The sequence below is a fragment of the Apus apus genome, chromosome 3 (assembly GCF_020740795.1).
Source record: "Apus apus isolate bApuApu2 chromosome 3, bApuApu2.pri.cur, whole genome shotgun sequence".
In the NCBI taxonomy this organism is placed as follows: domain Eukaryota; kingdom Metazoa; phylum Chordata; class Aves; order Apodiformes; family Apodidae; genus Apus; species Apus apus.
The window spans coordinates 48,600,565-48,620,076 of record NC_067284.1 but is presented as its reverse complement, the minus strand read 5'-3'; the positions used below and the strand labels follow the sequence as shown (position 1 = coordinate 48,620,076).

Genomic DNA, 19,512 nt, shown 5'->3' with positions numbered 1-19,512 from the left:
TTGTTTCAGAGCTCTGATTTAGTTTTCAAAAGTGACCCTTGTAACACTCAGGAATCTGAACAGCCAAGTAAAATTGAGATGCAATAGTCCATCCACAACAGTCTATAATTTGAAAAAAGCAGTCAATGTGGCACTATATCTACCAAGTGTGTATGCATTCTATCATGTGACAAATATTATAAATATATCTCAAAAAAGAGTATTTGCAGACTGGTTTGAAAGCTGGCTGTCTTGTAAGAGTAAGGGTGCACATTGCAGTGCAGCTTAGCCAAGTTAACAACAAGGCATCACAGATGGGGCAGCCCCAAACCCTTTCCCTCAGCCACCTGCCACCATCACCTCTCTTGTGCACACACAATTTTCTGACTTTGTAGACAGGCAGCTCAGCAAGCTAAAACATGGAAAAAGTCACCTTCAGAAACTGCAGAGTCTTCCATCAATTTAGCTCCCCAAAATGCCTCAGTTGTATTAATGCCATTTTAAAGACCATGATGGAAGTGCAGGGGTAGGAATGGAAGAAAAGGACTTCCAGACTCAACAAACCCTCACAGCACTGCAGTGCTGCAAAGCTGCATCCTCTGCCTCACAAATTGGTGCCTCCTGCACCGTGGCTGAAGCTGTTCTTCTAAGGCGTGATTATGGAGCTGCATATACAGGTAGTGTCAGGATACCAGTCACAAGCAGGATGGGGGTAACCTCACTTGGCTGATGTGAACAACTCCCTCTCCAAGTAATGGTTAAATCCTTGCTTTGGTAATTCTGTGGATATGTGTGACAGTATGAAATAGTTTTCAATAATGTCTCAGAAGGGAAAGAAATATTACAGAGGTTTCTCAGTTCCCTCAAGCTCCTCCGGTAAATTTTCAGCAGGTACACAAACTAAAGTCAATGTGCAGTTTTCCAACACACGCTGTAAACTAACGATAAGTGGAGTCAAAAGGATGAAAGATAGGCTCTCTGAAGTCCTTGCATGATTTAATACAGTGACTTTTGTTCTAAAAAGCACAAACTTAGAAGCAGATACATGACTCAGTGCTCTGCTGAATGGACTCTGTGTTGCATGAAGGGTGAGTGCCATGAAAGGGGATCAGCCATGGTAAGAGTTCACTTTCACTGTAAGAGGGAAATCCTTCACGTTCCCCTTTCCCCTCTACAATCACCTAGGTTCCTCTGGAGCTCAGCAGACCCCCACTCATGAGGCAATTATACCCATTAAGCCAGGAGAAAACAGTGGACAGTTTTCTGATCGATGGACAGGTTAAATTGTCTCATAAAAAAGGTGTGGAGATAGCCAGAGCTGGCACAACATAAGGGCGAGGGATACATGGCTAATAATAACGTAGATGGAAGGGAAGGAGAAGGGAAAGAGAAGTGATATTTGGTGAAGAAATCTCAGAGCAATTACATGCCCGGCAGTCACCTCCCATGGCTTGTCTGTTTGCACTTGCAGTGAGGCCAAGCGACCCACACCAGCTAAGACAAAACCACTTGGAACTCCTCTTATAAGAGCCCTGACATCCCCTGCCACAAGAGAAGGAACTGATCTGTGTCTTACCTGAGATCATGTCTCCAAGAATAATCTGGACAATAACTGTTAGATACAGAGAGATTTGAGTTTTGTGCTACTGCTGCGACTGGCTAGATAAGGTACAAGGTAGACACAGGTACTACTCCTCTTCCAGTGTGAGTGAAGCTGGGAGCATGTTTATGGCCCATATGCTTGCCCTAATTTAGTTTCTTCCCCTCCTCCCCTCACTGGAAAAGCTGGCACTGAAGTCAAACACTTCCCTTGTTCAAAATGCCAATGTCACGGCATCTTTCTGAACATGATCTCTAAAGTCTCTGGCCTGGAAAATAAGGGCTGAGTTGTTGCAGAAGACAATTTTCAGTTAAGTGGCCACTAATTATAATAGAAATAATTATATGATTTGGAAGAGACCAGTACTGATTTTTTAATTTTTAATTTTTTTTTTTTAATTTCCAGCAATAGAGATGAAAGTAATTTGGGGTTGATTTAAAGGTTTTGCAGAGATAGCTTGCATATAGGTCAGTCCTTGCATGCATGTAAAAAATACATTAGAGGAGCATATTTTGCTTTTGTTCGCAGCAATCTCCTCTTCTCACATAGATGACATCAAAATTGGCTGTTGCTGTCCTCTTTCCTCTTAAAAGTGTACAATTGCACTTTTTAGCATAAAACTGTGAATATGCAGTTGATCTACTGGATCAGTAAGTGCCAACCATACCTCTGATACTCAGTTCTCTCTGATGCTGGTTCTCCTGGTTCATTAAAAAATTAAATATCTGGTGAATTATGGTATTTTCCTTTTCAAAGTTGACATAGATTACTTAAACCCCCAGTTGCTGTAAAACTGCAGAGTGGCTGCTGATTTACAGCACTGGGATTCTGGCTAGCTGCTTCTTTTCACTACATAATGTCTCAATGAAGAAAGAAGTTTACCTGGTCGAATTGCTGAGACTGGTAATATCCGATGACCAATAAATTTCCCTCCTTCTTCATACACTGCTAACCTCAAACATGCCAGGGAAGGTAAAACGACCTAGAAGGCAATATTGTTGTATTATTACCTTTCTGCTCTGAACGAAATGGCTCCTTCCAGACAACAGCTATAGTAGACAGAAAGAGAAAGTCCTGTCTAGCAGACAGGAAAATCTTTAATAACATCTAAATACACATCCATGAATGGTTTGTTTTGGAAAGGCCCTTAAACATAATTTAGTTCCAACCTCCCTGCACAGGCAGGGACATCTTCCACTAGACCAGGTTGTTCCAAGCCCCATCCAACCCACCCTTGAACACTTCCAGAGAACCTATTCCAGTGTCTCACCACCCACACAGTAAAGAATTTCAAGGTGTATGTACCTGGGCTTTGGCTGCTCAACTCCTATCACATTTGAATGCCACTATGGTTTCTGCTTATTAATCACAGCCCTATATGTTTTGTTTTTTTCCTTTGTGTCAAAGGGATTACCTGCTTCTGAGAAAGGTCACTGATAGGCATTTTAATGTTGAAAACTCAACAAGCAACTCAACCTGCTTTGCAGAGTGTGAGTGTATGAACTACATGAAAAATGTCAACCTCAGTAAAATTTCCCAGTGCTGCAGCACACTCACTGGCTGGACTAAAGACATTTAATCAGGCAGGATGTTTACAAGCATTGGATGCTTTCTTGGCATTACAAAGGAAAGAAGGCCAAACAGTGAAAAAGAAAACAAGAAAAAATAATAATAAAATATTTGGACTACCCAACTAAGATAGGAATCTTTAATGTTACTTAAAAAAAAAGTGTAGCATAATTTATCTCATTTTCTTACTTAATACATATATATACAAATACACATATTTTTACCTGGGCACAGATATACATTTTTTCATAACATATGCTAGAAGTTATCGAGACAATGGAAGAAAAAAATAAAATTTAACAATCCAAAATGAAGAGTTTCTCTAATTTATTTTTAAGATTACTAAAAATAGTGATCTATGTTTCTCTGAGCACAGAAGCAGTCAGGCTCAATCATTAACTAAATAGAGAAATGAAGTACACTAATTAGAAGTTCATTATAGAGGAAAAATGCTAGTGATGTTTCCAAACTTAAGCTCTGGCAAGCTGCCAAAGAAAGGTTGTTCAGAAGGCCAAATATTCAGGGAAAAGGTCTGTACTCCCTAGAAAGCAGGGCTGCAAGTACCAGTTTTAGAAACATCTCTGTGAACTACATTTGCCTAGATAAATACGAAATTAGTTTCTTTACAGACACCTGGAGTCAGGACTCACTTAACCACAATGCTCCCTAAGAAAAACCAAGAATATTGTGAAACACAGTGAGACATTGATTTTGCACAATCCAAAAACATGCTCAGTATTTTCTGCTCCCTCCAAGTTTGGAGTATTGAGCCTGAGTAAATTGCAAGAGTAACTCAGGAGCATACATCTCATTTCAAGTGGATGGGATTTTACGTGGTTTTCATCACCTAGGTTGTATTTATACAGCACAACCTGGTGCTAAGCAGAGATAACAGACTGCTTTGAACATGTTAGCTTGGACAGCCAGATTGTTACAGCTGTAGTGACTTTGCCTTGCTTGCAGGTGAACAGGATCTGCTCTTCAGCAGGGCTGTTCAGCCAAGGCAAAATGGCAAGGCAGCTAAACTGCTTCTGGGATCTGTGCTTGCTTGTTCATAGCACATGGCACTGCACGTGTCTATTGACACATCTGCTGCTGGCAGCTGTGTCAGTGAAAGAACTGAGGTGCCTTTAAACTCATTTTAGTAGCAACTGGCATGACTAGAGTTGCAAAATTACACCAAGAGTGGTTAACAGTAAACAGCTCAAGAAACAGCTATTTGAAATCTCTTTCTTTTCTTTCTAACAAATGTAAAGTTTCACTAATACACAGAATTACCCTACTGGACAGTGATAAAACAAGCACAATGCCCATCTGGGAAGCAAGTGTTACACCGACCTTCTTAAACACAATGGCTTCCTCTTCCCAGACAGGATTAACTGCATTGCCTTGAGAGGTCTTGGTCTTCAAAGCTTTTCTTCTTGTATCCACAGGGAGGCCAAACATGTCAACTTCTACATAGGTACCAACTTTTTTATCAGAAAGAAACTGACCTGAAATTATCTAAAATCAAAACAGAGGAGGATCACTAGAGTCTGCTTTGGTGGTTTGGGAATGAGTGGCTGAAATACAGATGGATGAAATTCCCATTAATGATCTGACAGCATGTATTTAAAATAAAACCAAAACAAAATGAAAACCACGATAAACAACAAAAAAAATCCCCACTGTTTAATATTGCAGACACAGAAAAAACAACTTATGAAGCCTGATTTCCTATGACCCTGTGGTCCTGAATTCCCCTGTGAGTGATAATGTGGTTGAGATCATATTGCTGCCCTTCCTTCAGCAGGAATACTCATTTGGATCTCATTCCTCAGTCTGATTGCCTACTTCCACAATACAGAATCTTTGAGAACTCTCATTTCTATGCCGATTCAACAGCAGGTTAAAAAATGCTGAAAGAAAAGAGCACAGAAACTGCATATGTTTTTAACTTTGAGGAAGAAAACAAGGTAAAAAAGTTGGTATTCTAATAAAGGCTCTTCACAGAGGGTTAAGAGTTTCATTCTGAAAATAAGACAATTATAAAACAGCTGGTCTTTTCTAGTTCTTGTTTTTAATAGGGAACACAATTGTCAGCTTTAAAAAGTTAAAGAAAGGTCTGCAATTACTTCAGAAAATGGAAGAGGCACAGGAATATGTAGAAGTGTCACTGTACCTTAATAAATTCAGACTTGCCTAAAGCAAAACTTAATCCCTTCTCAGCTGTGTCTTGTATGGGCATTGACATTAGAGCCAGTAGTCTCCACCAAGCAGGCAGAAGCAGCTGACTTCTGACAGCTTTCTCATGGATGCTGAATCCACTCCCAGGTGTTCATTCCTGTTAAAAATGCTGTGCATCTCCTAATAGCTACTGAATGACTTCCATCTCCATTTACTAAAATTACAGAACAAAGTGCCTCTAAAGCCACAGGAGGGCCTGAAAGCTTTCATTATTATAGGTCACTACAAAAAGTCATTCCTACAGAGTCATCTTTTTTTGCCATGCATGCCATCAGATTATTACTTTGTTCATATCCGTCCCAGTACTGCTCTGCTACACTTGTGTCTGCAGCCTGAGAGGAAGTACTTGCTTTCTCTAAAAGAAAACAGGAGGATATTTTGCAGGTGGATTCTGTAACACAGACAGTGTTCAAATGGACAAGTCCACTAAAGGAATAACAGGATTTCAGAAAGTTTATTATTTTATAACTAGAGAAATTCCAAGTATAAATTTGTGATCCTGTCAGAGCCAATGCAATCTATCCCTCTAAACTTTCATACAAATAGTTTTCAGATTGCGCATTCCTGGTGGTCCTTGAATTTCATCAGAGGTACTTACAAAGGAAGAAAGAAAACCAAGCTGGCAATGAATTGCAGGTGACATTTATGGTTCCACAGTTCTGCTGGAGAACTTGTAGGGAAATAGAAAGCTTATTTATCCTAAACAGTGTACTGTTATAGCCATGTCAGTGCAGCCTACCACTTCGTAACAGCATGTCTTAAATTCAGCTCTTAGTTACTAAAACCAAAGCTAAACTACTCTTAAATCCATTTAATTCCCAATCACTTGTAAGGAAAATAATACATACAATAAAAATACACATATTTATCCTACATTATTAAATGTAAGGTGGAAGATCCTCTGTAATGTAAAAATAAAATGTACTGAAATGTGTTCTGTTTTCTTGACTTAGTATGGTCATTTGCTAGGACACTGCATAACAGAAATACATCTATGCTCTCATTTTACCCACTGTATACTTACCTTGACAGACAAGGTGTTAGCTACTATTCCATCCACTATACCTTCAGTAAATGGATCAAAATGTTTGTCTGGTCTTCTCATGAATTCTGGCTTTAACCTGTATCCGCTTTTGCCATTGTACTCATACATTCCCATATTTATTTGCATAGACAAATCTAGGCATTAAAAATGTTGGTAAGAATTACATTCTGCTTAGACAAGCACTTAAAAAAGCAATAAAATAATACTATTTATTGACATTTCAAACCAATTGTAATGTAAACAGCTATTCATGACACACTGTTGCTTGTTAGAAGAGGTTTCAGATGTGATCACAGCAAGTCTCTTGGATTCTTTTCCCAAGTAAAAGACATGTGTAAGCTAATGTACTCATTTTTTAAAAGAAGCTTTGATACTCTTAGGTTTTGAGTCCCTCAGTGATGCACTGTTGTACCCAACCCAGCAGAGTACTTAGGTTTCTAATGAGTTCTAACATCAGACACTGGGTGCTTCATACTTGGTTGAAACTAGCCCAAGGAAGTTTTTATTACTCTGCAGACTACCAGCCTGTGTGGGAGTTTGCTTTCCATGGAAAGATGATATATACATGGGCACAAATGGAAAGGAAAAAGGGAATGATACTATGGTACCATGTGCCCAGAGGCAGAGCATGGCCAGGATATGTCCTGGGATGCAGTAGATGGAAATACCTCTATGTCTCAGAACAGACATATTCTATTTCAAAAGTGACTTGTGCATCCTGAAGCCCAATGTCTTTGTTTCTTAAACACTTACTTCCAAAGTGGAATTTGCTGGCTAAGTCCCTTATGCCTTGATTTATTGAGATTTAGGAGACAGGAAAAAGTCTCTGTTAGATCTGAAATGCTGCTCAATGGTAACCACTTACAAATGATGACAGTATGGAGGGCATGATGTATGTGTAGTGTACTAGCTATACTGTGGCAATTATGAACATTTCTAGTTTTTTAAAAAAACACAACAAAACTGTGTTAAAATGTTAAATAACAGCTCTGTAGTATCATTCAATCACTAGGCATCTTTTGATGCATAAAGCCTTTCCTACGTACGAAACTGTTTGAGAGAAATAGCAAGGGACAGCTTACAAAATCTAGAGCCCAGCACTACTTACCTACAGTTTGGAAGTTAAGAGCAACCATTTGGCAGCCAGCATTCCAGAAGACTTGTGGCATGTAGTTTGAAGAATCTACACGTGTTCCCTTTGGGTATATCCGGCTTAGCTGCATTTTGTTGTATCTAAACAGTAAGTGGTTAAGATAGAGTACACGTGTGACAAAAAGCATTTTGCAGAGAAGAACAACTACAATATTTAAATGCAGGGATTCTTTACAGAATGGCAGTGGGATCCCTATTGGATTTCTGCAACTGTAACTCTTCCAGAGGTGCACAGTTTTGTGGGAGATATGATAAATATGGGGCAACTAAAGGTGCTGTTTTTTCCTATACAGAAGAAGCAAGGAAATAACACAAGCACATGCATTTAACAAGACAGAATGAATAAAATTCCATTTATCATTTTGGTTAATAATTTGGGATTTTCCTAAGATTGCATTTTTAGAGACCAAATAGCTGTAAACACCTCTGGTGGTGGGGGAGAGGTGCTCAGTTAAAAAGTAAGTACTCTTCTGCAATAAGTATTAGAATTGGCCTCTACATCCAGACAGAAATCATGAGTGTGCACTTCTTATAGCTGAATCTACAAATCTCAGATATGAGAAAATGCTGCAGGTTATCTGTGGAAAGAGCATTCCATTAATCTTCTTTAAGGCACCACTTTATCTTGACCGTTCATTCTTAACTGCAGCCAAAATAAGAGACATTTAAAAACATCAAAAGGTCTAAACAGAATGCTGTTTAACTTTTCTTTAAAAGTTATAAAAAATTCTAAAGAAAAAAATAATAATAATTGTGTGGCAATAAAGCAGCTCAGTGCTCTTAGAACTAGAGGTATGATAGGAAAGCAAATTATCTCATAAGACTTTGCAAAAAAACATTAGCCGTGTTTTGACAACTTGCTCACTGTAACCCATACCATCTCATATAGATTTAACAATGACAATATAAAGTATCAGGTCTTCAATATGTAGATTACTCCTATTCCCTCTAGCCCATAGCACAAGGACTCATGCCAGTTTTTTAATTAGCTCATCAGAACTCAGGCCAATTAATTCATCTAGGAAGACAGTCAAATCTACAAATTTCATTTGGGTTTTCTATTTCCCCAGCTCCTCTCTCCAGATTTCAATAAGCCCTGTAACAGATCTCAGATATAGAAAGGCTAAGGAAGCAGCTTTCTGAAAGTCAAGGATACTCCACAAACTCCACAGGAGACTTTGTCAGTTGCTCAAGCCCCTTGGTTTCCACAAAGGAAGACATTTCAAAACTTTTGTTCCGTTCTGAAATTTTAAAGGGGAAATAAAAACAGTGACATGTTAATGCATTAAATCGTATGTAGCACATGACCTGCTAAAAACTGGTTTAATCGCAGTCCTCTTATCCCATCCCCTGTTCACCAACTCATTTCACCTTGATCTTAAAGAATTTATGTACATAATTGTTTACTGACAGCAGTAAGCTCATTCTGCATATACTTAAGAGCTCTGTCTGAACTTATATTAGCACTCCCCAAATTAAGGGTACTGGTACTGCCTGAGATTGCTACTGCTCCAGCTGCAGGAAACAGAAATTCAGGGCACAGGCAGAGATCTCTCATGTTTGCTTGCAAAATACCATGTTGATATATTTGAGATGTAGACCACAAAGCTCACAGGTGAGATGCAGAGGCAGTATGGCAGCTTTCATGGGGAACACAGAGGGCCCTGCTGGATCTTCACATTGTCTTTGCAGGCAGATGCAAGGACTTTGAGCCAATATGAAGCTATAATAACTAACGTCCATATCAGATTAAACTAAGCAGCGCACTAGCTGTGCCTACAGCAGTTCTCGTTATCCTCAGGATCTCAGAGTAAGGTCATAGCTGTCTCAAACAGTCATGGAAACATTGCTATCTAATCATGCCTGCAGGTACACTCATGTGAACCAGCAGGTCCTCAGACCTAACCCCATACTCATACAGAGCTTCTATGACCTCTTTAATTTGGTCAGACTTTTTGACCTGACAGTGGTGAAAAGCTCCTCCTAAGCTTGTAATTCAGCGAGACTACACATGACATCCTTGTAGATAAGTTGATCAAGAATGGGTTTGGTGATCAGGCAGTGAAGTGGATCAAGAACTGGCTGAAAGGAAGGAGTCAGAGAGTTGTAGTCAATGGGGAGGAATCTGGTTGGAGGTGTGTGACTAGTGGAGTCCCTCAGGGGTCGGTACTGGGACCGGTGTTGTTCAACATCTTCATCAACGACCTGGATGAGGGTATAGAATGTACTCTCAGCAAGTTTGCTGATGACACCAAGCTGGGAGGAGTGGCTGACACACTGGAGGGCTGTGCTGCCATTCAGAGGGACTTGGGACAGGCTGGAGAGTTGGGCGGGGAGAAATCTGATTAAGTTCAACAAGGGCAAGTGTAGAGTTTTGCATTTGGGGAAGAGAAACCCCATGTACCAGTACAGGTTGGGGGCTGACCTGCTGGAGAGCAGTGTAGGTGAAAGGGACCTGGGGGTCCTGGTAGACAGGATGATGACCATGAGCCAGCAATGTGCCCTTGTGGCTAAGAAGGCCAATGGCATCCTGGGGTGCATTAGAAAGGGTGTGGTTAGTCGGTCAAGAGAGGTTCTCCTCCCCCTCTATTGTGCCTTGGTGAGGCCACATCTGGAGTATTGTGTCCAGTTCTGGGCCCCTCAGTTCAAGAAGGACAGGGAACTGCTTGAGAGAGTCCAGCGCAGAGCTACAAAGATGATTAAGGGAGTGGAACATCTCCCTTATGAGGAAAGGCTGAGGGAGCTGGGTCTCTTTAGTTTGGAGAAAAGGAGACTGAGGGGTGACCTCATCAATGTTTACAAATATGTAAGGGGTGAGTGTCAGGGAGATGGAGTTAGGCTTTTCTCAGTGTTGACCAGTGATAGGACAAGGGGTAATGGGATCAAATTGGAGCATAGGAGGTTCAAGGTGAATATTCAAAAAAATTTTTTTACTCTGAGAGTGACAGAGCACTGTAACAGGCTGCCCAGAGAGGTTGTGGAGTCTCTTTCTCTGGAGACATTCAAAACCCACCTGGATGCGTTCCTGTGTGATGTGCTCTAGGTGACCCTGCTCTGGCAGGGGGGTTGGACTAGGTGATCTTTTGAGGTGCCTTCCAACCCCTATGATTCTATGATTCTATGACATTTTGTATCGTTGCTCACCTTTGCCTGATGTCTGCACAGCCTTTCAATGTACCTGTGCAACATGCTGTTGCAGAGAGCCTAAGTCAAGACCTTTCTAGCTTCAGTATTTTTTCCTTTGCACTTTTGTATAAAAGGTAAGAATTCCTGCAAATAACAGCTTCTCATTTTGTCACAATCAGCTGTGTAGATTGCCTAGAAGGGGCCATAGTGCTGGGAGCTCATAACCATTAGATAGATATCTCAGCTCTGCTCTCTTTAAAAACAAGGGAAACAGTGCCTGAGTTAAAACATGAACTGTCTAGCCTCACCACTTTATTGAAAGCAAACAATAAGGCAGAGAAAAGGCTCATCCGGTTTTAGAAGTAATTATGCTGCAGTAATCCAGGGATGGCCAGGAAGCCAGCCTGGCCAGCTCCCTGAAGTCAAACTGCGAAGCTGCGGGAGAGGGATAAAACTGAACAAAAGCACTTGTCTTGCAGAGAGAAGCAGGACAGAAACAGGTGGGCACTTGCCTTATGGGAAGCCAAAAAGGAAACAGTGGATCCAAAGAAGTGAGGAACTAGATTGTTTGGGCCAACGCGAGAGGAAAATGTGCTGCCAGTTTGTAAAGTACAAACTATTCTCAGTGTGTATGCAAGTGTCAGAGGATGACCGGTGTTCCAAAAGAGATTCTCTCCCTGTAGGAGAATTGGGACTCAAGACTTTATTGTGGTCCTTATTTCCAATTAGCAACCATCGTGCTACTGCCATTATTCATAGCTGTTACCTCCTAATGGTGAAAGATTCCTGCCATTCCCTAGAGGCTGCTCTCCTACCACTCCTCTTCCTTTCCAACAACTAATACCCTTCCTCTCTCCAGACTCTGTTCCAGCCATCCTCCATCTTAACTCCTTATAAAGGCACTTAGATAATTCTTATTTCATCCTTCCCCCTTTCTAATGGGATAGCACCAACAATACACATATACAGTGGTTTCATTCTATTTAGAATACAGGTGCTAGTATTTGTTGTAGCAATATACTGTTTCTCTCAGCTTTATCATGGAGTATCTGTAGGAAACCAGAACTGGTACCTGTTAAATGACTTGATTACTAAAGGTCCAGGGCTTAATCAAAATCCTAATTAAAATAAAAGCAATTATTTCTCCAGTATCTGGAGAGGATTAGGAAACCTGCTGTTTGAAGAAAAGACTGTGCAGGAGACACATTTCTTTTTCATGATACTTTGCACTGTGCTACCTTATCAGAAGGAAGTTGCTATGGAGCAGACAAACAACTTGTTGAAAAACTGCCTGAAAAATACAATTCCAGCTACTTGCTGTCAGAGAGAGGGAACATATCTAGTGAGGGCAATCAGGGTACTGTTACAGATCCAGTGCTGATCAACACTTCTTTTAACAAGTTGGATGCAGGACCAGAAAATGCATTTCTGTAATGTATGAATGACAGAAGCAATGAGGTGCTGTTACCACCAGGGAAGCCAGGATCACAAATCAAAACAAATTCTGATGTAGAAAATATTTTATTGGAGAAATGTTGTAACACTGAGATGAATACTCTGTATAAAAGACAAATATGGAGCCCTCCACTTAGGGAAATGAAGTCAGGTGAACAGAAATGAAATCTAGGCAGCAACTGGATAGGCAGAGAATTAAAAAACAATCCTAATCTAATTCCTTTATTCAGCTTATCTTCGCTGAATCTAACGATGCTCCAGCAGTAAGTCCAGGCCAGGACTAAGACCAGAACACACAAGTCATGCTGCAGTGTCCACTGCTTTCACCAGCCAGTAACGTTCACCATGTGAGGCCACTGCTTTAATGAAATGGCTACATTTAACACAAAGTGATTTTTTCAACCCAAATACCAGAAATATTAATTCCTTAGCATTATGAATTCACCAAAACAGTATGATTGATCAAAGGTCACATCAAGACTTAGGACAAAAAATCTGGACATCAGCAGTTCTTTATAAAACTCAGAAAGGCACAGGCATGTGAACAGAAGAAATCTATACAAGCCAATTTTGTAACAGCTGCATAACCCTGTCCTGCTAGGATTCACATGGCTTCCTTTCCTGAAGGAATATCTCCTTCCTACTGTGTTCTTGTAATTCTCATTAGAGCTAGAGGAGATTACAAACATCCAAAGGGACACTACTACAGGGAACAAACATAGCTCTCTGCATGGTTTTGTGGATGCTTGTGTGTACATCTGTATGAATACTCACACATGAATGAACAGGTAGATAACTTACATGTTTATAATTCATGATGAGTAAATTCTAAATCTTGTACACAGATGTGGGCTTAGGTGCCAATTACCTGTCCTCTGCCAAGGCCTCCACAAATCCGTGATGTATTAAACTGTTATACACTTCTTTAAGTAAAAAGTTCTAAGAGCATATTGCAATCGGTCAAAACAAAGTGAAAAAGGGCAGGCAAACAGTAGGGGGTTCTGCACCAAGAAAGGAAAAGATGCTGCAGTGCTTACTGGGGATGCCACCGAGTGCACTCCTAGCAGGGCATTTTCTGCAAAAACCAGAGGGATGAAATTATGGTCTTTTCTATACAATACATAGAGGCAGGAATGAGTGAATTTGCATCTGGGGAAGGTTAGACTCTGCTTACTCTGAATCCTCTACAAAAGTAGCAGATGAAAACTACACAGCATTTGCCCAATCTGAAGGAATATTTATGACCATCTTTCTCAGACTGCTTAAGCAGTTACTCTTCAGTCATGGACAACAAAGACAATGTAAGCACAAATTTTCAAAAATGTTTTTTGAAATGGCACCAGGTTTACTGTTGATGGAAGTTTGGTGCTTAGACTAATGAAGGTTTCAAAATAAATATGGATTTATTTGGCTGGATACCAAGGGAACATTTTCTGTCCATGTCCCTGTATCTGAGAGGAAGCCAACTAGCATTTTACCAGAACTTTCTTCCAAACACTTCCTGGGTTATTTCCAGTATAAGATGTTGCTCATGCTTAGCTTACTTTTTGATACTTCAAATGACTCAAACTTCACAGGCTGAATGTAGTTCACCAGGTTAGACATCTCTTCTGTGGCCATAGCCTCACTTCCAGCAGTACCCTAGGATGGAGAAGAGAAAATACTGCAGTTTTGACCTGTCAAAATCCATGGTGGCTATCAGAGGTTACAAATACCAAAGCCTGGTTTTCTGTCAACTGTAATATCTTCCAGTTATCTTGACTTAGTGAAGTCAATACCTCACACCAGAAGCTTCACATACTATTGAAGACAATTTGCTATATTTTTATTATTTTTTAAAATTTTAATTAAAATGCTGCTGTATTCATGCCTGCCATTTGCCTCCTATGGAAAGACTGTATTACCTTTGTGCATGCATAGTGCTGAGCACATTTATTAGTACTATTAAATAAACAATAAACATAGCTCTAAGTTTTTTATGTCAGGTTTTTTCTTCCAACAATTTCAAATACACCACGAGCAGTTGTCTAAAACAGATCAGATGTGGTGCTATTAATTCTTATTCTTCAGGAAATAAAAATATAAATAAACAAAGCAAAGATGTGCTTACAAACCGATTAACAGTCAACTTCAGAAAGCTGGTGTGTTTCCCAGTGCTCTGCCACCCTTTCTCCACTAGATGGTAGTCCCACCCCTAGTAACACAAGCCAACTCACAACTCCTGAAATCGACCCGTTACCGTAAAACATATCTACACCCTTACTTCATCCATCGACGACTTTTTACAGTCATCATCATAGTCGTCATCGTCATCGCTCTCAATCTCTGCTTCTCCTGAAAAGTTTTAAGCAGAAGATAATTGATGGCTGAAGCAACAGTTGTAGACACTAGCAGTAAATTCAAGAAAGGTGTGCAATAGCACTGCTTAACGGTGACTACATTATACATGTGCTTTCTGTCACAGCACAAATCAAATATACCATCTCGAGGGATTCATCCATCCTCAGCACTGATATATTCTTGTTGTCCAAACAAACAAAAGGTTTTCCTTTGCAGCTGCTGGATGCTCAGTGTTTGGAAATCATGGGGTAGGTACCAGCACTGAGAAAAGCATGCTGTGGTCTGAGTAGTGTGTTCAGCGTGTGGGTATAGTATCACAAACCAGTTCCCATGCTTGTGCCACAGCCCTGGGGCTTGGAAGTTGGGAGTTCAAACTGCCTCTCTGCTGCAGGATCCCTGCCCAACCTCGGGTGAATGCCTGCACCCCCTCTGGGAAGCGCACAGACAACAGCAAGCACAGGGTGAAGAAGCCACAGGTGAAAATGGTACAGATTCTCATGTGCTGTGGCAGCAAGGACTGTTCAGCACAACCCATCTCTTCTGAACGTATCACAGTACACGGTAGCGATGTGGCACAGCTGAGGGGATCCGGCACAGCTAACTGCTGTATCGTGACTCCAATTCCCTTCCCAGACTGCTTTGGTGTGCCTTGCTGCTGGCACAGCTCAAACGCACCGGCTGAGGGCAGTGCAAATCAAATAATGTGTAGATGATGCATAAGGCTCATCATCTCCCTAAAGCATACCGATGGAGTAAATAGGACCAGATAAAACACATTTTATGCCCTCTCCCACTTGTGATGTAGTCATCAAATTTGTACGGGCATGATACTATTCTTTATTGTTAATTAACGAATGCCTCCCTTCATCTCCAAACTGTTTTGATTTGGTTGCACCAGAAATTAAACCATTAAGGAATATCAAGTTTATTTTTCTCATTGGTAACTCTTCCTGTGGGTCCAGCTGTCATAAAGCATATGCTACACATCTTAAGAGGACTCTGGAAAAGAAGGTTTAACTTATACTGCAGTCACCTATATCCACACCTATAAGATTGACAAATCTCCCTGAAGATCTAATTCCACTAACCTTTCAGCTTTCTTTAGCAGTGGCAATTTCATTTTGGCAGCACAAAAATCTAACCACTGTGCAGCATTCCCAAACTCTCCAGAGACTTGTAATTCAGTCTGAGTTCCTCCTGTCAATTTAGGGTCTAATCCAAAGTCCACTGAGTCAATAAAGAGACTCGTCTTTGTTCCAGCAGTCCCTGAATCATGCCCAGTGGGCCCCTGCTAGACATGGAGAGCACATATGATTTAAATAACGAGTGTGCCTTTCACAACCAAATTATGATTACCCAGGTTATGTTTCTTTCCAGATGCAGATGTTGAAATGTCAGACTTTTATTCATGAACACATTTCTTCCTGAACATTTCATTGAAGAAAATAACACGATTGCTCAACAGGCTCAAGGGATGGCTCAGGGAACCTCAACACATTGCAAAGAGCCAGCTGAGCTCTCACAGGATTTACAGTGACAACCTTTGGATGTGAAGGTCTCAGTTGATTTAAACACACTGGCAAAATAAAACTTAGCATAGTCCACAAAATGGGGGACATGGGCAGATTTCAGCCAACTTGCACTGCTGAGATACCAGGCAGATCTTAGCTTGTTCCTGCCAGAAGTGTCCAGGGAAGAAAGTATGCAACACACCATTTACTTAAAAATATTTAACAGGAAAACTCCCAAGGAGATCAGATCTCATTTTCAAGTTCTGCATCAGACAGCAAAACCAGGACAAATAATAGACAGGATTGCAAACACAGAATTTTTATTAGTGCTAGTGCTTTAGAAAGCCTGACTACATCCACACTGCCTCTCACCCAGCAGCATGGTCCTACACTCAAACCCAGACTTCTTTTTCTATCACACTGCTGCGACACCAAGTCAGAGCAAGCTTTGGACAGACTGAGATGTTGTGCTGCAGATGCCTTCACATTCACTCTCCTACAGTGGTGGTGGGACCAGCTCCATGGCACCATTCCTATCCCTGCCCAGGAGGGCACACACACTGTGTATCATAAATGCACGTGGACTGGCATATGCAGCTGTTCTGCAGGTCAAGTCCAATATGCAGGTTTCAGGTTGTCTAAGGGACAATGAACTGTTATGGCAAAAATATTACTTGCATTTAGATGGGACTACAGACCCAGGTGAGGACAGGATCTTCCCATGCTATGTGGCATACAAATACAGTGAAAGTAAAGAGCCCTGCTCCAAGGGTTTTTCCCCCAAGTATGAGACACGGCTCTGCCCATGGACAGAAGCAAACAGAAAACTTTTAAGAAAGGAAAAGATGTTGCTCCTTGCCACACAGGTAAATTGTCAACTGCTCACAGGCAGAAGAGCACAGGGAACTTCTCAGTGGAATAATGGGAGAGTTTCAGGGATGTTTTCAAGAAGCTGCCCCTAGTGAGTGGGGCAGCATGGGGAAGGCATAGAAGTGCTCTTTGGGCAATGTAACAAGTGGACAAAGGTGGCTGAACCCCAACTGAGGGGTAGAGGGGTTTATCACAGTAATACTGAATGAAGATGACTGGGAGAGGAGAGCTGGGAATGACAAGCCAAGTCCCTGTTACCACAGGTTAAGCAAGCAAGCAAAGTGCTAAATATTATCTATTGTCACCATGCCTCAGCAGCGTGACAGATATTGAGAGCCTAATAAAACAAAAGGTTATACATTGCTTAAAATTCCGAGGAATCTGGTAATCTGCTTTCTCAGACTCCTTTAAAATAACAGCCAGAATGAATTATAAATGTGGTATTTGCTGGTGCAGCTTGCTAGTTCCGTAACATTTAAGCAGGCACCAGCATCTTGTGGGGGGAAATTGCTCTTTTTCCACAGGCTGTACATCAGCACTTGTTGTTTTTAAAAAATAAAAAATGAATTTTATTCAGTTTGCTAAAACATTTTCCTTTGTAACACTGAGCCAGGGCCTCAGCTGCCAGGCAGCAGCAATGTACCGATGTATTTACATATTAAGCCTAAAACTTTATCCAGTATTCTATTCAGTCATCATGAAATGATGGAGCAAATTCTACCCACTCTGTCTTCCTGTGACTCTTTCCTTGCAGCACCCACTACACTCTGATAAAAATATTATCCTATGAGTGAGAAATTAACAATTTTATAAACAATGTCAATACTATTCAATTAGCAAGTTTTGGCTACTTTCTGTATAGGCCTACCTCTGGCCAACTGTATGTACCTGCAGAACTGCCACTGTTCTTTTTGTAGTGAAATCTAACTTCTTACGTCCATTCAGTCTGCTAAAACAGCCAGCTCTAAGAAGCTTGTTTGCCAAAATGACAATCTATCTCACAAGTGTTATCTCAGAACTTTTTTTTCTGCTTTGCCAGCAGAAAAAGCTTTTTCCACTGACATATACCTGACTGAAGTTTACATCAGTTTCATTAACATCTTGTAAGTCACCTTGCAAAGCTCATTTCAGAATTGTTTTTTTAATTATTGTCACTATATCACCACCACATAGCTTTCATATGGTACGTTTTATAGACTTATGAAAAGAGTGTTTTATTTAGGTTTAAATCTGACCTCAAGAAGTGTGAAGCTTGCTATCAAATTAAGTACGAATCTCCATATTTTTTCCACTGCTGTGAAAAACCTAATTTAAAATCTCAAGAAGGCTAAATTAGCAAAACTTCCTTCTAGAGATCAGCAGTAATTCTGACAGGAGCTATACAATACAACGGAGTTATTTGAATAATACACCCAACTCCCTAAATGTAAAGATTATATTGAGGTATTGAAAGATTTCATGCTAAAAAATGCTAAGAATTAGGCTTCTTTTAAGTGAGTCTTTAATTGCATTACTCTTTCCATGCTGCAGAAAGAAATTGGTACTGGGTATAGAGGAACATCATAATTGCAGTGCTCCAGCATCACATGTTGCTGATATTGAGATGCACATAAGGAACGAGGCAGGGAAAAGAAGGGCGTCATGCGTGACTGTTGAGCACTGCCCAAGGAACCATGCTCTTCACTGGGTCTTGCCACAGTGGTGTTATAAAATGGTGAATATTTTTATTATTTTTTTTAAATGTTCACAGACAGAAAGGTGGCATCTGAATTACAGAAATGCTGCACGCTCACAGCTGTAAGCTGTAGCTCAAATCGCTGTAGTTGTGCTCTGAATACTTAAAAAGTCAAAGTATTCTTGAAAAATCAAATCCTGGATGTTCCTTGTCAGCCATCCCTGAACTGTTCTTAAGCTCTCTCAGCCTTGGCTGTCCTTAGATAAAATTGGCTTAGTATTATTTCACTTCCCACGGGTACTGTTCAGGTGAATTCACTGCTGTTTGTCAAGTGCTCATATGCAGCCTGGATACCCTGATAGAAATGTACTGCAAGATGAGGATGCTCAATCTAGGATCAAGTATTGAATGACAGAGAGAAACAATACTGACTAACTGCATTCTCAACAAGAGGCATAGGTCCTAAAGGAGAAACAATGGCTGACAGAAGGATTACAAGTCACAGATGAACCAAGTGACCATATAAATACTGCAGTTTCAGTTCTAGCATTTTCTCATTTGAAAGTGTTCATCTTCTCAACCTATGGTTAACAGAAATTGTTATACAGGTAATGAAGACCTAATGCTTATAGCTCATTTGCAAAATTACACACCCTATTATGGGACTGATCTCCCTGCCTTACATCATCATCGACACCTAGATTTACAGCCCAGGTCTTTTTCTATAAAAGCTCATAGAGAGGTCTTGAAAGACAGAGCTGTTACTCTCTATGCAGATCAGGCACCCTGAAAGCCAAGGACATATGCTTTGCCACTGGGTTCTCCTATGTGCTGGTAACAAAAATGGAGTGTTAGGAACCCAAGGTTGACTTCAAGTGCTGGAAAGGATTCAGCTGGCATACACACTTATTTTTCTGCTGCTTGGGATTCGTCTAAAGCAAATCAAGAAAACAGTATTAAATTA

At 40.6% G+C, this 19,512-nt stretch overlaps 1 protein-coding gene across 6 annotated transcripts in view; it reads right to left on the bottom strand.

Moving 5' to 3' along the window:
- The window catches only part of PLCB1 (phospholipase C beta 1), a 406,490-nt gene that overhangs the window by 82,756 nt on the left and 304,222 nt on the right, over positions 1-19,512 (bottom strand). For all 6 annotated transcript variants that reach the window (XM_051615377.1, XM_051615376.1, XM_051615378.1 and 3 more), the window contains exons 15-21: positions 14,416-14,486; positions 13,697-13,793; positions 8,728-8,812; positions 7,528-7,652; positions 6,399-6,553; positions 4,487-4,651; positions 2,462-2,561 (exon numbers count right to left, since the gene is read on the bottom strand). In XM_051615377.1, coding sequence (XP_051471337.1) covers positions 2,462-2,561; positions 4,487-4,651; positions 6,399-6,553; positions 7,528-7,652; positions 8,728-8,812; positions 13,697-13,793; positions 14,416-14,486 — 798 coding nt within the window. The remainder of the gene's footprint in view (positions 1-2,461; positions 2,562-4,486; positions 4,652-6,398; positions 6,554-7,527; positions 7,653-8,727; positions 8,813-13,696; positions 13,794-14,415; positions 14,487-19,512) is intronic.